The sequence below is a fragment of the Urocampus carinirostris genome, chromosome 12 (genome assembly GCF_059441175.1).
Source record: "Urocampus carinirostris isolate Australia breed hairy pipefish chromosome 12, RoL_Ucar_1.0, whole genome shotgun sequence".
NCBI classification, from domain to species: Eukaryota; Metazoa; Chordata; class Actinopteri; order Syngnathiformes; family Syngnathidae; genus Urocampus; species Urocampus carinirostris.
The window spans coordinates 32,486,150-32,500,807 of NC_142360.1; the positions used below are offsets into that span (position 1 = coordinate 32,486,150).

General features: G+C 42.4%; 1 protein-coding gene across 1 annotated transcript in view; it reads right to left on the bottom strand.

Moving 5' to 3' along the window:
• LOC148355560 (capping protein, Arp2/3 and myosin-I linker protein 3-like) overlaps positions 1–14,173 on the bottom strand; it is a 28,290-nt gene extending 14,117 nt beyond the window's left edge. Inside the window, exons 1-25 of the mRNA XM_088350237.1 lie at positions 13,829–14,173; positions 12,381–12,431; positions 12,259–12,318; positions 10,769–10,890; positions 10,583–10,677; positions 10,186–10,256; positions 9,867–9,940; positions 9,731–9,806; positions 9,561–9,649; positions 8,392–8,486; positions 6,618–6,704; positions 6,426–6,535; positions 6,278–6,355; positions 6,120–6,196; positions 4,810–4,917; positions 4,556–4,625; positions 4,395–4,476; positions 4,182–4,278; positions 3,948–4,002; positions 2,389–2,561; positions 2,216–2,284; positions 1,022–1,115; positions 854–952; positions 648–767; positions 460–573 (exon numbers count right to left, since the gene is read on the bottom strand). Coding sequence (XP_088206363.1) covers positions 460–573; positions 648–767; positions 854–952; positions 1,022–1,115; positions 2,216–2,284; positions 2,389–2,561; positions 3,948–4,002; positions 4,182–4,278; positions 4,395–4,476; positions 4,556–4,625; positions 4,810–4,917; positions 6,120–6,196; positions 6,278–6,355; positions 6,426–6,535; positions 6,618–6,704; positions 8,392–8,486; positions 9,561–9,649; positions 9,731–9,806; positions 9,867–9,940; positions 10,186–10,256; positions 10,583–10,677; positions 10,769–10,890; positions 12,259–12,318; positions 12,381–12,431; positions 13,829–14,017 — 2,355 coding nt within the window. The 5' untranslated portion in view covers positions 14,018–14,173. The remainder of the gene's footprint in view (positions 1–459; positions 574–647; positions 768–853; positions 953–1,021; positions 1,116–2,215; positions 2,285–2,388; positions 2,562–3,947; positions 4,003–4,181; positions 4,279–4,394; positions 4,477–4,555; positions 4,626–4,809; positions 4,918–6,119; positions 6,197–6,277; positions 6,356–6,425; positions 6,536–6,617; positions 6,705–8,391; positions 8,487–9,560; positions 9,650–9,730; positions 9,807–9,866; positions 9,941–10,185; positions 10,257–10,582; positions 10,678–10,768; positions 10,891–12,258; positions 12,319–12,380; positions 12,432–13,828) is intronic.
• Between the last annotated feature and the right edge of the window lie 485 nt (positions 14,174–14,658).

Here is a 14,658-nt window from a genome sequence, read left to right on the forward strand (position 1 = left end):
GACACGGCGGACAATAGTGGATATATATTTTTCCCACCCTTACCTTTGGAAAGATACATTTTTTTTCTTTGGATTACTTACAACAGGACCCGGACTCTGCCGGTCTGCATCAAACCTTAAGTACCGGTATCATTTTCCGTTCATTTTGCCGGCTGTGATTTTTGGACTGTGTACTTTAATGAAGGATATTCTGTTACAATCGCGGTACTGGGTTAATATTGTGTTACATTTTTTTTTTTTATGTGGGCGCATGCGGCTTATATACAGGTGCGGCTTGTGTAAGTACAAAATCGGTTTTCCTCTTAAAATGCGGTGGGTGCGGCTTATAATCAGGTACGCTCTATAGTCCGGAATTTACGGTATTCTGCTTTGGTGGTGGAACAACTGGGTTTTACATCAAGGTGGGTAAAAAGTCCAAACAAAGCTCTTTAAAAATATTTAAAAAGAAAACAAAAGTACTTGAAGCTCTTTGTCAGCAGCTCTGGCAAGCTCCCCAGCCAGCGAGTCCAGACGCTGACGCACTGGACCATCCACTGAGAGAACGTGTGCCAGCTCGCACAGGGAGGGGTAGAGCTTGGAGAGTGCAAAGAGGGAAAACGCTTTGAGTTTTTTGCTTGCAACCCAATGGGAACCTTCACAAAACTCACTGCGCGGGAATTCCTGGCTTCCTTCAGCACTTGTTTAGCTGCTTGAATGTCATCCGCCTCTCCCACACCTCGCAGCAAGGACACCTGCTGCTGAACACGTGCGCATAGACGCTCCATCACCTTTATAATGAAAACAAAAACACAATCACAGAGATAGAATATACCCTACCTGCTTCAATTTGTACATAAAACTAATACAAAGTTACCTGCTCTGCTGTGCTTGTGACGAGGCCTTGATGTAGTCGGAGAGCCTGACGCTCAGAGAAACGCTGGGTTTGGTTGTTCCTAACCAGAGCGCGCTGGATCTTTTTAGGATTTCACAAATTAGGCACTACTAATCACCTTTAATTAGGGTAGAAAAACATCATAGCAACCTTGGTCAGTGCCTGCTCCGTTCTCTCGGGTGCACTGCGGTAGGCCTGACTGATGTCGCTCAGGGGAAGAGGCATGTACTGCAAAGTGAAATTACTAAAAACAGAGAAGAGGTTGGAATGATTTGCTCAGCCACACAAAACCACTTATTCATGGCTGCCATCATTTCTAAGGGTTTGTTCGGTTCAATATTCCCACTGGACAAAAGCATCCCAAAATATCCTCCTCTGTGTGTGAGAGCAGGTAATACTCTTCTCAACCATGTCCTACATGGCCTGAAGCAACGGCTGAACATTTTAAGATAGCAATATGTCAAGCATCAATTTGCCAAGCTCCTGTTTCCAATAAATACTATGTATCTGATACATCCATTCATCCATTATCTTCATCGCCTATCCTCAGTGGGGTTGCGAGGGGTGGTGGAGCCCATCCACAGCTATCTCAGGGCATGTAGCAGGGGACACACCACACGGGTGCCCAGCCAGTCGCTGGGCACACATAGCCAGACAACTCACTCGCTCATTCAAACCTAGGGACAAATTGGACAAGCCAATTAACCTGGCATACATGTTTTAGGAAATCGGAGTGCCGAAAGGAAACCCGCGCAAGCACGGGGAGAACATGCAAACTCCACACAAGGCTGGTCGTTGGATTTGAACTTATCACCTCAAACCTGTGCTGCGCAACACTAACCATAGAACTGCTGTGCCGCCGGTGTATATCTGATAATAATAGTAATCCTAAAAAATGCAGGTAAGCAACTACCTACACTATTTGCGCATTCTATAAAACGGTCAGGGACGTATAAAAACCTGATCAAAACTAAAAAAGGTCATACGAATTAATAAGGGATTATACACCATATATGTTTTTTTAAACACAATTAAAAAAATATATTGTGTTTGTCAGTTGTATTGTTAACGCTTTGCAGTACCATACTTTTAAAAAAATATTTTAAGGATTTTTTTTAATTGCAAGAAAAAAAATTGAGGGTCTTTGTTACAAAAACAACAATATGATTCATTTTTAAACATGGTTTGTTATTTTTTGAGAAGGATGAAAATGTTTTTCGCCTAAACAAAACATACCGCATTTTACACATCAACACAATTGTAAATATTGTCTTTAGCACTTTTTCCAACATTTTGTTCATTATCTTATGTTTTTAAACCATGCAAAGATGAGTAAACACTTACTGTTCAAGTGCTCTGGCCACATCGAGAAATCCTGCTGCAGAGGTGTTGTTACGATCCCATGTCACGCTCCTGCAGTAATCATGCACATAGTCAACAATGATTCTCCCCAACCTGTCTAACGGCTGCCTGTAACCACATCCCTGCACTACACTTAATGGACTCCCCATCATTACCTGAGGGTGGTGTTAATCTGTAAGGCTTTGCTAAGCATCTTGGCACCAATGTCATCCATGTTGTTGCCGCTCAAGTCGACTTTCCTCAGGCAGGTGTTGCTCCCCAGGGCATTGACCAGCATGGTGCCCCGCGAACGGAGGCGTGAGTCAGTTAACGACAAGGACTGCAGTGCCTGTTAGACCGGGAGCACATTTTATTGATTGCATATAATGTCTTAATGTATTATTGATTAGTGATAAAGAGTGACCCTATAAGGTTGGTAACGGAGTTCGGAAGAGTATGTGATAGGCGTAAATTATGTGTGAATGTTGGGAAGAGTAAGGTGATGAAGTGTTCACTTGATGGAGTGGGCATGCAACCTTAGAAATCAGGTTGCATGGACAGGTGCTGGAAGAAGTTGAAAGCTTTAGGTACTTGGGTTGTGATGTGGCTGCAGGTGGTGGAATGGAGTGCGAGGTATTGCACAGAGTCAATCAAGGAGGCAAGGTTTTGGGTGCTCTGAGGAGAGTGATGAACAACAAGAGTATGAGTGTGGATGTTAAGAGGGGACTGTATGAGAGTGTGATTGTGCCGACTGTGTTGTATGGTGCAGAGACTTGGAGCCTGAACGTAGATTTATGAAGGAAATTGAATGTTTTTGAGATGAAGTGTTTGAGGAGTATGTTAGGAGTGACAAGATTGGAAAGATTGAGAAATGAAATTGTGAGAGACAGAACTGGAGTAGTCGTGGAAATGAGCAAGCGTGTTGATAAGAGAGTACTCGGTTGGTTTGGACACATGGAGAGGATGGATGAGGAGCGAATGTTGAAGAGGATCTACAGAGCAGAAGTCAATGGAAGGAGACCAAGAGGAAGGCCGCGATTGACGTGGATGAATGGTGTTATGAGTGCACTGCAGGAAATAGGTCTAAATATAATGGAAGCTAGAGCTCTTGTTAGGGATAGAAAGGAGTGGAGAGGTGTTGTGAAAGGATAGTGGCATTGTGGACGCGTTCTTAAGGATGGGCTAGGCACCCGTAAGATGCAGCAGAGGTAAACCAGCGAAAGCTGTCGGGCCCTGCTGTTGAACAAAAGAGTGTGCTGTGTCACCCTGACCCTAGTGACATGGCCGCTTTCTGGTGTCCCGTTTCATCTGGAGGGACGAAAGCATGACCAACTTGGGTGCCGAGGTGCCTAACTTGTTTGGGTGTTTGGGCAACTGGGTTGGCCATGGTCCAAAAATTTTTGTGTGCGTTTTTTTTGCTATTTTCTTTCCCTTTTTTTTTCTTTGTTATTGTATGTGTTGTCTTGCTGTCGGTCACCCCTCTTGAGGGATATGACCAAGGTAGATACATAGATAGATAGATAAAGAATGGACAACATTAGATAGTGGACTTTTTCTCACTCTCTGTACCTCTAAAAGGGAGGTCAGCTTTACTAACAATTTCATGTCAAAATGTATAACTGGAGTTGGTGGAGAATTTTGTTTTAACATTTGAATGGGGTCGAACTGAGTAAAGATGACTCATCTTGTCACATTTCACATCTGTTGTCCATTTGAATGTGTCATTTTTACTCACACATTCTTCCTCTTGTATGAGCTGTACCAACTTCTGGAGGACTTCATCAAGAACCCTGCGGAAGTGCATACAGACACCGAGTGAGCCGAGGCTAATTATTGCAATTTTGCTGCAGCTGCACAGAGTGACAAGTCGGTGGCGTATAAAAAGTGAAGAAAAGTCAACAGAGCTGTTAATTCTAGCTGGCACATGCTGTGCTCACAATAAAAAAAAAAAGTAAAAGAAGAAAAATACCTGTTTTTGATGTTGAAGTTCTTGCCGAGATGAAGGTGCTTCAATGAGGGGTGTCTGGAAAGGGCAGGCAGCATTGTGAGCAAGTCTGCATCCAAACCTGTCGGCACAAGATCAAATCAAAAGTCGCCCGGGGGACAAACAATACTAAAACAGGCAAGGTCGTATCAAGGGTGGGAGGAGGGGTGTCGGATATGTCGCCCCACATCGCTATACCATTGTCTGAGATGTCTAGTGTACCGATTGAAGAGACTCTGGGGAACAGCTCTTGGAGGATGGCAGCCCCTGCACACCGAAGCTGAAAGATACAAAAAAAAGGAACAACAAGCAGATTACTGTACTGTAATGACTGTGAGTTATTTTGTCTTCATACTTACCTCACAGCCACTAATGTCTAGATGAAGATCATTAATGTGAGGGTTAGAAGTTAAGCCCATGAGGAGAGCCCTGTGGAGCCAGGAGGAAGAATCGGAATATTTATATTTTCATCTCTGAACATAAAAGGGCTGCTATAGTATAAATTAGTGAATTCGTGGAAACATTCCCCTCCCCCTGAGTATTACTTTCAACAAATCCTGCTTTAGTATGACCCAAATGTACTAAAAAAATTATTAATTGAATTAAGGATTACCTGAGGACGTCAGGAGGTACTTTCATGGAGGCCAGACTGACATGGGTAAGGCTGAAAGCAGAGCTAAAAAACTGACGGAACAACGGCAGTGTGTCCTTCCCTTTCCTGCTAAAGACAGAAAAACATTAACAGTAGCTAAAAAGAAAACTATATGGATGGAAGAGAATAAAGTGAAGACATAGACCAGAGTGGATTCTGTTGCTTCACTGAGGCGCACAGAGTACAGACACTGCTCAAAAGGCATGCTATGAGTGGGGGTCAAATGATGGATGGCCCCACTTAAATATTCATACAAACTGAACTCTTGGAGAGCAAATACGCAGTTCAACTTCATTTCTTGAAAAAATATCATACGGTTGTGCCTTGACACAGAATTTATTTAATTCATTTCTGAACCAAGAATGTGTCTCATTTTATGTGTGGCGCATATACCCTTACCTAGCGACCAAACTAATCCATGCCAGCCCGATTAAAATGGGCATTTTTGCTTTTGTTGCTGTCACTTAAACCATAAAATGTCTGCTGACTCCAAATTATCTGGAATTTTATATTAGCTATGCTATCGACCAATATTCCATGAGCAAGCCTACATATTATTGTAGAATTTATTACATTATTTTATGCTCACAATTGTGTACACTTTAAAATAATTGTAGTTTTAGAACAATACAATATGAAAATGTTTTATATATGTCACGTCCTGCACGGTTATCATGGCGCTCAGCTGGCCCCGCCCCTTGACACTGGGTGAGACAGATTTTCCCGATTACTCCTATGGGTACTTAAACGTGCCTTTTGGAACTGCCCGTTCCCAGATCATTGTTTACCCTCGTTGAAAACCTGTTCATGCCTGTTTGATCTGAGTAATGCCTAGATTGTAATTTTGCCTGCCTTTGAGCCTGTTTTGTTTTGTTTTCGGTCCATTTGTGTGTTGGACAACTTTTCTTTCTCAATTAAAGTGACAGATCGTCAACGCAAATGAGTTCCAACTTCCTGCTTCCCGGTCCGTTTCTTGACAATATAAGGCTGTTCACTAAATATAGATATTAGGAATAAGACGCACATGACAAACACTTTTTCCCTGGACCTGCAAAACATACCAAAAATGAGCACAATCAGCTGCCCAGCGGACAATATTTTTCAACTTAGAAAAAACAAATCCAAACAATTAAAGAAATTCTGTGGAACAATACCGGAATGTAAAGATAATGATAGCAAAGAAGGTGTGGAGCGTTTCACAGGATATGCAGTTATTTCAAGATTTTAGTTTCTACATTTTGTGCTCAGGATTAGCTAAAAATTAGACTAACCTGTGGGAGAATGAATTTTTGGAAAGATTCAGAAAGGACAGATCAGCACAACAGCCCCTCAGCAGTGCCCCAAAAAGCTATGAGAGATCAGGTGCAAACGGTTAAATCAAAGCAGAAGACGGACGTATTGCTTTGGAATGCTTTAATGAAAGCCTTACTGTATCCACAGAGCAGTCTGTGCCCGACAGATCCAAATGTACCAGGCAGTTGGGCTGAGACAAGAAAAGATACAAACTCTGCAAATACATACAAAAGAGATATCATAAAGGATTCAAGAAATCGACAAAACGCACAGTGCTTCCTGACCGAAGAGTCATCCCCAGACAGGATGCCGGGGTTTTTGCTCAAATCCAGGTGCAGAAGAGAGTTGCAATACTCATCACTGGAGTTCAGTGCCATAGAAAGAGATACCATTCCTAGAAGATTGAGCAATAAAGAATGAGAAGAGGTGGAGGGGCAAAAGTAAAATCTCAGTCTTTTGTTTAGTTTTATATAAACCTTTGGAAGTGAGTGAGGTCTTGGAGAGGTTGAGAAGACGAAGACCTTTACTGAGATTACACATCTGCTGGATAAGGTTGGCAACGCCTGCAATCAGTACAAAAGATTAATGATGAGAAAAAACAAGTATTTTACAAAAAGTGTTATTATTATATAATAATTATTTTAATTACATATATTAATAGCAAATGTACCAGATAATATTCGAAAATTCATCTCATTAGCTGCACCGCTTATTCTCAGTAGGGTCGCGGGGGTGCTGGAGCCCATCCCAGCAATCATCGGGCAGTGGGCAGGGGACACCGTGAACTGGTTGCCAGCCAATCGCAGCAATAATTCTAAAATTAATTAATATTATTTTTTCGCCTAACTATACATAAACCTGTCGCAACTTTGCGCTTAAATTATCGTTCACTTTTTTGCGGGTTAAGAAAGATTTTTTTTTTTTTAAACCCAATGCTACCCGCACCACAGAGGAACATTTCCTACAGCCAAGATTCAAGCCGATTGGCCATTCAAGGTAAAAAAAAAAGAAGGCAAAATGAAATAAAAAAACAACAAATGCTTTCCGCACCAGAGAGGAAGGTTTCAGACAGGCAAGATTCATGCTGATTGGCCAGCACCTTTTGATTAGGGATCTCGAATGCCGATTGTCCAATTCATATCATAGCGTCTTTCATACTGTACTGTGAACAGACACCTGCTCTGCATTCCTCTGCATATCGCTGGAAAGAATTCATGTCCCGCGCCTTTGTCATGCCGTCTAAGCAACACATTTGCCGAACCCTTTGTTATCTATATCTCTCTCTCGCTCTCTCGCTCTCTCTCTCTCTCTCTCTCTCTCTCTCTCTCTCTCTCTCTCACACACTCAGTCGGCAGGACTTTGATCCAGGTGCGCCAACCCCTATACTATCCTTCTCCCTCTCACTCAGTCGGTAAGTCAGCAAGTGTGCTCTAATGAAAACCACAAATAGTCCCCATTAACCGCGAAAACCGGGCAGCACGGCGACGCAGTGGTTAGCGCATGTGCGGCACAGTTCTGAGGTCATGAGATCGAACCCCCTGTGTGGAGTTTGCATGATCTCCCTTTGCTTGCGTGGGTTTCCTCCGAGCACTGCGGTTTCCTCCCACAGTCCAAAAACATGCATGTCAGGTTAATTGGCCGGTCCAAATTATCCCTAGGTGTGAATGAGCGAGCAAATTGTCTGTCCCTGTGTGCCCTGCGATTGGCTGGCAACCAGTTCAGGGTCTCCCCTGCCAACTGCCCGAAGATAACTGGGATGGGTTCCAGCACCCCCGCGACCCTACTGAGGATAAGCAGTGCAGATAATGGATGGCTGGATAACCGCAAAAATCGAATGACAATGGGAAGGTATTTTCATTTTGAATATTTCAGTATTTGTAGAAAAAAGACAACAAATTGAGCTTCTTACAAGTGAATAAAGGCACTCAAAAGGGTGACTTTAAGAGAGAAGGGAAAATATGAATGACATGTGTGAACATTGTGTCTTTTGGTGTTGCCTCCTGTTCAGCAAATTGCTCTCACATTAGAACACTCAGTCACAGTAACAAGCTGGTGGCGGCAGTCAACTCATCAAGTGCAGTTAGCACTTATTCATCTTCTTAACAAACACCAATAAATGTTCCCCAAAGGCACCAGAGAGATCTTTGCTTGACCATATGATAAAATAATCGAAAAATGGTTGATGTAAGACAGTTTCGCCCGCTACTCTTCAAATTTAATTGCCGCTTATATGCGAAAGCGTCACTCTACCTTGGTTATCCAGAGAGTTGTGCGCCAGGTTGAGGGAGTGAATGACTGAAGCGGGGTTCTCGGAGAGAGCGACCGACATCTTTTGTGGAAAGTCTCTGCAAAGCAGATACAAAGTATTGCTAAACCTCAGCTCTATGTAGGAAAGGTCAAAGCCGACTTTACTTCTTCAGAAGGCTGGCCTCCTACAACATCTGCAAAAAGCTCCTGAAAATATTCTATGAGAAAGTTGTGGCAAACGCCCTCTTCTATGCGGCAGCGTGTTGGGGAGGCAGCGTCGTGAAGAAGGATGCCTCTCGTCTCAATAAACTGGCGAGGAAAGCGAGCTCTGTTGTGGGCACAGAGCTGGACAGCCTGACAACAGTAGCTGAGAGACGGGCACTGAAAAAGCTGCGATCAATCATGGCCAATTCATCACATCCAATACACAGCATTATATCCAGACAGAAGAGCAGCTTCAGCGACAGACTGCTGTCACTGTCTTGTACCACGGACAGACTGAAGAGATCTTTTTTTCCTCATGCCATGAAGCTCTTTAACTCCACCCGGCAGAGTAAAGCCCCACATTAAACCACACCCCCTACATTGCATATTACCGAATTTTATTGCAATGTGTATTCTGTGTAGCACTATCTAGATACTCTATATACCACGCTACAGTGGGTATTAGCACGTCACATTGGGTATTTGTATATTGTATTCTTTTTGCTTTATTATTGTATTGTTCTCAGTGCAGGGATGCTGCTGGAATTGTGAATTTCCCTGCGGGGAGGAATAAAGTATCTATCTATCTATCTATCTATCTATCTATCTATCTACCTACCTACCTACCTATCTATCTATCTATCTATCTATCTATCTATCTATCTATCTATCTATCTATCTATCTATCTATCTATCTATCTATCTATCTATCTATCTATCTATCTATCTATCTATCTATCTATCTATCTATCTATCTATCTATCTATCTACCCTCGAGAGGGGTGACCAACAGCTTTGGGCTGGTTCAGGCTTTTGTACCCACGGGCCATTTCAGACTGGGCTGATTTTTTTAGGCCCGATTTTACCTCTACTCACTTCAACACTTATTCCACAAATCGAAACCTCCTATTCACGTCATCTATAGAATTTATTTTTGGACTGCTAGGGATTTTAAAAAAAATTCTTACGATTTTAATCCAGCATTCTCCAGTGTGATTTCCTCAAGGCTGGATGATTTGCTGATGGTGTGTAGAATCTGTTCTGTCACCTCAGAGCCCTGAACACAATTAAACATATGAGCAGGTAAGCTTCCCGCTGAATAACAAAACAATTAAACCCAGGATTAATTTTCACTTGCCAAACGAAGGTCTTTGCAGTAGAGCTTTGTGAACCACGTGTTGTATGCCACTGATGCTACAATCACTGCCAAATCCCTGCAGAGGACAGCCATTGTGAATTAGATTGTTTTCTGAGGTAATTTTCCATCAGCTCACCTGCTCTCCAGGTGACTAAAGTCCAGCAGGTTAAACTCACGATTGTCCTGTGAGTGATAGATGGTGTCCACATCCTAGATGGGGCAACATTTTCAAGAGGTCCCTAAGGTTATATATGCACCTCAGTCCCAAATCAAACATCTAGAAAACTAGCTACGTTGGACCCTGTAGGTAAAGTAAATATGTTTTATCCAAAAGGTTGAAAATTCTAAATATGGCGACTCGAGTCTTAATAGAATCAATCCACCTGACTCAACTCCCCCACCTCTGACATGACTCACCAGCCTGTCCGCATGGTAAAACATATGAAACCACTTACCCACTGCACTTCCTCCTTGCAGCTGATGCCATTATAGTCACAGAGTGCAGCGTAGGTCTCTGAAAAGCCTCCTGGGGGACAACAGACGTCAGCATGTCTTACTTCTTTGTGTGTAAAAAAGAACATCTGCAAGAAGAATTGTCTGAAAAATGACATCCACTTGTGCTCCGTGATCTCAATTTGGATTTCCTAAATAGATCTTTTGCGTTAATCTATGTGCTCCAAGTGTGTCTAGTTGTTGTTTTGTCTGATGATCCAAAACAAATCACAAATTCCTAAGTGTGTCCATCTATTCATCAATCTCTCCATTTTATGAGCCATGCAAAGGATGGACATTCTTTTTTAGGCTTTGGTCACCCAGATTATCATGTTTGTACATGTTGGCTTCACGATTTACCACATCCCCGTTGTGTTTCCACCGATGTCTCTGAACTAGGCGAATATTTCCTGCTGCCATCAGAAAGATCGCTGTCAGAGTGACAGATGGAAGGGCTGCAAAAGTCAATAAAACATAAAAGGAGTAAAGATGTAGATCGCAAGGTCACTAATTGTGATTATTTTCTTGTGAGCTCGGGAGTCTTACGCAAACACTGAGTTGTTGAATATCCTCGAGAGGGCGTAATTAATGTGGCTGACGACATGGTTCAGGTGATCACGTGACTCGAACTTCAGGTAGCAGGTAGACTTGTCTGTATCGATAATGACCTGTGCCGAATTATGGGGGGAAATCGGTTTTATATACAGTGGAGAATATAAGTAATTGAACACCCTGCTATTTTGCTATTTTTCCCACTTAGAAATCATGGAGGGATCTGAAATTTTCATTGTAAGTGCATTTCCACTGTGAGAGAGATAAACTAAAAAGAAAAATCTGAAACACCCCTAATTTTTCTTTAACAATTTTTGTGTGATATAGCTGCAAATAAGTTTTTGAACACCTTAGAAAATGAATGTTAACATTTGGTACAGTAGCCTTTGCTTGCTATTACAGAGGTCAAACGTTACTTCTAGTCTTTCACCAGGTTTGCACACACTGAAGAAGGGATCTTGGCCCACTCCTCCACACAGATCTTCTCTAGATCAGTCAGGTTTCTGGGCTGCCGCTGAGTAACACAGACTTTGAGCTCCCTCCAAAGATTTTCGATTGGGTTCAGGTCTGGAGACTGACTGGGCCATGCTACAACCTTGAAATGATATTTGGTCTCATCTGACCACAAAACTTTCTCCCATGACTCCTCCATATCCTTCAAATGGTCATATGCAAACTTAAGACAGGCCATGACATGTGCTGGTCTAAGCAAGGGGACCTTTCGTGCCATGCATGATTTCAAACCATGACGTCTTAGTATATTAACTAGAGTAACCTTGGTCCTTTCAGGTCTTTGACCAACTCCTGTTGTGTAGTTCCAGACTGATTCCTCACCTTTCCCAGAATAATTGAGACCCCACGAGGTGATATCCTGCATGAGACTCCGATTGAGATTGACTATCATGTTTAGCTTCTTCCAGTTTCTAATGATTCCTCTAACAGTAGACCTTTTTTCACCAAGCTGCTCGGTAGCCTTTCCAGCCTTTCCAGGTGTACAATTTTGTCTCTGGTGTCTTTGGACAGCTCCTTGGTCTTCGCCATGTTACAAGTTAAAGTCTTACTGATTGTATGGGGTGGACAGGTGTCTTTATGCAGCTAACAACCTCAAATAGGTGCATCTGGAGTGCAGGTGGACTTACAATAGGCGGACTAACAGGTCTTTCAGGGTCAGAATTCTAGATGATACACAGGTGTTCAAATACTTCATTGCAGCTGTATCACATAAATAAATTGTTAAATTATCATCTATTGCTATTTCTGGATTTTTCTTTTTAGTTTATCCATCTCACAGTGGACATGGACCTACAATGAAAATTTCAGACCCCTCATCAAAGTGCTGTATTAAACATTCTATCTTTATACAGTAGGCATGACCAGGGTGGATTTCTTAAGCGGATTTAATTTGATATAAAATGAAAAAAAAAACATAAAATGAAAAATAAATCAAAATGATTAAATTGTCTTAACCATGTGAGAAAACTCACCTGGTGATCCGGGTGTGAACTCAAAGCTCGGATCTCCAAGAAGTTAAATGAGGATTCAATCTGTCATCAAACATTCAATTAGAAAATATTCCTGATTTAGCTGGAAACATACATCACTGCACCTTGGCGGGAATCTTAGGTGCCAGGAAGTAAAGACGCCATGTTGCCAGCACCTGTGGAAAAACAAAGTTTATCAATGTGCAGTTATGGAAAATGTTTGCTACTGAGTAAAACACTCGGCTGAAAATAGTCTCGAATTTTTAATAATTATGATAAGTAAGAAACGAGAATCTTTAGAGTGAAGGAGAGATTGTATCAAATTAAGTCCAAACACCACCCAAACTCCCCAAAAGATTAAAAAAGAAGAGATTATTTGAGCGCATCTAAGAAATGCATGTACTGGATGAATTAGCTGCGATCACGACTTTAAGCTAGGCATTTACGACAGAGAGTAACAAGGTTTGAAATTCCACACTGCACCTTGAAGCACAGTTACTTATTTTTTTTTAAAATGTGTAATTTAGAGTATTTAAAGACCACCGACTGTCCAAAACGTGGCGGCTGAGCTAAGGTCAGTACTCAAAACCTCTCAACTGTGAAACAGACACATCACCTTTGTTTTTTACTGCCCACTGTCATTTTAGTAACTTACTGACAAGAAATATTGAACTGACACATAGCCCCCCACCTCCTGCGTGGGTTCAAATCCAGCTCCAGACATCCTGTGCAGAGTTTGTATGTTCTCCCCGTGCTTGCGTGGGTTTCCTCCGGGCACTCCGGTTTCCTCCCACATTCCAAAAACATGCATTTCAGGTGAATTGGCCGGTCCAAATTGTCCCTAGGTGTGAATGAGCGAGTGAGTTGTCTGTCCCTGTGTGCCCTGCGATTGGCTGGCAACCAGTTCAGGGTGTCCCCTGCCCACTGTCCGATGATTGCTGGGATGGGCTCCAGCACCCCCGCGACCCTACTGAGGATAAGCGGTGCAGCTAATGAGATGAGATGAGAGACATAGCCCCCTACCCCCCACCTTGCCCACAGGAGTCAAAATGGGGTCTTAACATGATCTTGTGCCAGCCTAAAGGAGCTCCTAGGGTCCCCCACTACTAGATAACAGCTTGCCAGGAGGGAGGGAGGTTATTTGAATGAAGTGATGCTTGATTCAATCATCACAGAGTGACTCCAAGAGTCATTAGGAGTAATTAAAACAGTACCATAACCAGCCAAGGTGTCTATGCTCACAAAAAAAAGCATTCGTGATAACAGCAGAAAGGTAGCAGAGTGTTTGAACACTTTGGCCTTGCTCAGATATTTTTGCTGACAAAATTGCATTGAACATCTGCCTTGGAGCACCCCCCTCCTCCTTTTCCCTTGCACTGAAAGGCAGTCAAAAAAACTGACAATTTAAACGATTTTAATTAAACAGAAATCTAATAAATCGCCATGTGATCATCAAAAACATTTGTATTATCTTAGCATTATTCAACCATTTGCATGTGCTCTTTAATGCCAAGTAGGCTCCACGTTCTCCCCTCTGCATGCATCGGCAAATGCGTGTAAAAAATTATGTCACGCGTAACAATCCGAATATGTTCGAAAGAGCAAAGGACGAAGCTCGACTCCAGCCCGCAGCATTCGGAGGAAAAGGAGGAGGAGGAAGAGGGCGGGCGATGGTTCGGGAAGCAGAAGCACAAGAAGACCCACCTGCGATGTCCTTGTTCACGCTCGCAAAGCCAAAAACGGCGATCTCCTTTGCTGCCATGGCTGCAGCAGCTGGACCCCCGTGTTCCCCTTTCGAATGCTTGAATCCCACCTCTTTAAAAGGCGTCCTCTTGTTGTTTTTCCTCAGTCACGGACAAAAACAATGGTCGCTCTTGCAGGCATTCCTGCAGGGCGTACAGGCTCCCCGGAAGAAAACCTATGGATTATGGGAGGGTGGATGTGTGGAGATGGAGAGTAGAGTGGGATGAGGGGAAGAGAGAGGGAGGGGTTATCCGAATGATATTTGAGTGTTAAAGGGAAAGACAGAACCACAATAAATCAAAAAAACAAACAGAACCTTTGTGTATGTCAGTATAGGCTATGTCTTGACTGTATTCTTTGGAAAAAAATCTCCCGGTCTTTCAGGATATACACTACATTACCTGTCAACCTCCACGGCTCCATGCTCTTTCAAACTGTTGTATTTTCCCTTAAAAAATAAAAAATAATCCTACACCATATTTTTTTTCCCCAGACGTGTTTATTTATGTAGTTTAATATGTATGTGTTTTGTTGTATCATATATATTATTAATTAACATTTTGTTGTGAGATACTGAGTTGCTCGACATGAATGAGGTTTATCATAAAAAGAGTTCAAAAATTAAGTAGCTCGGACGTTCACTATAGAAGGAAAAAAAAA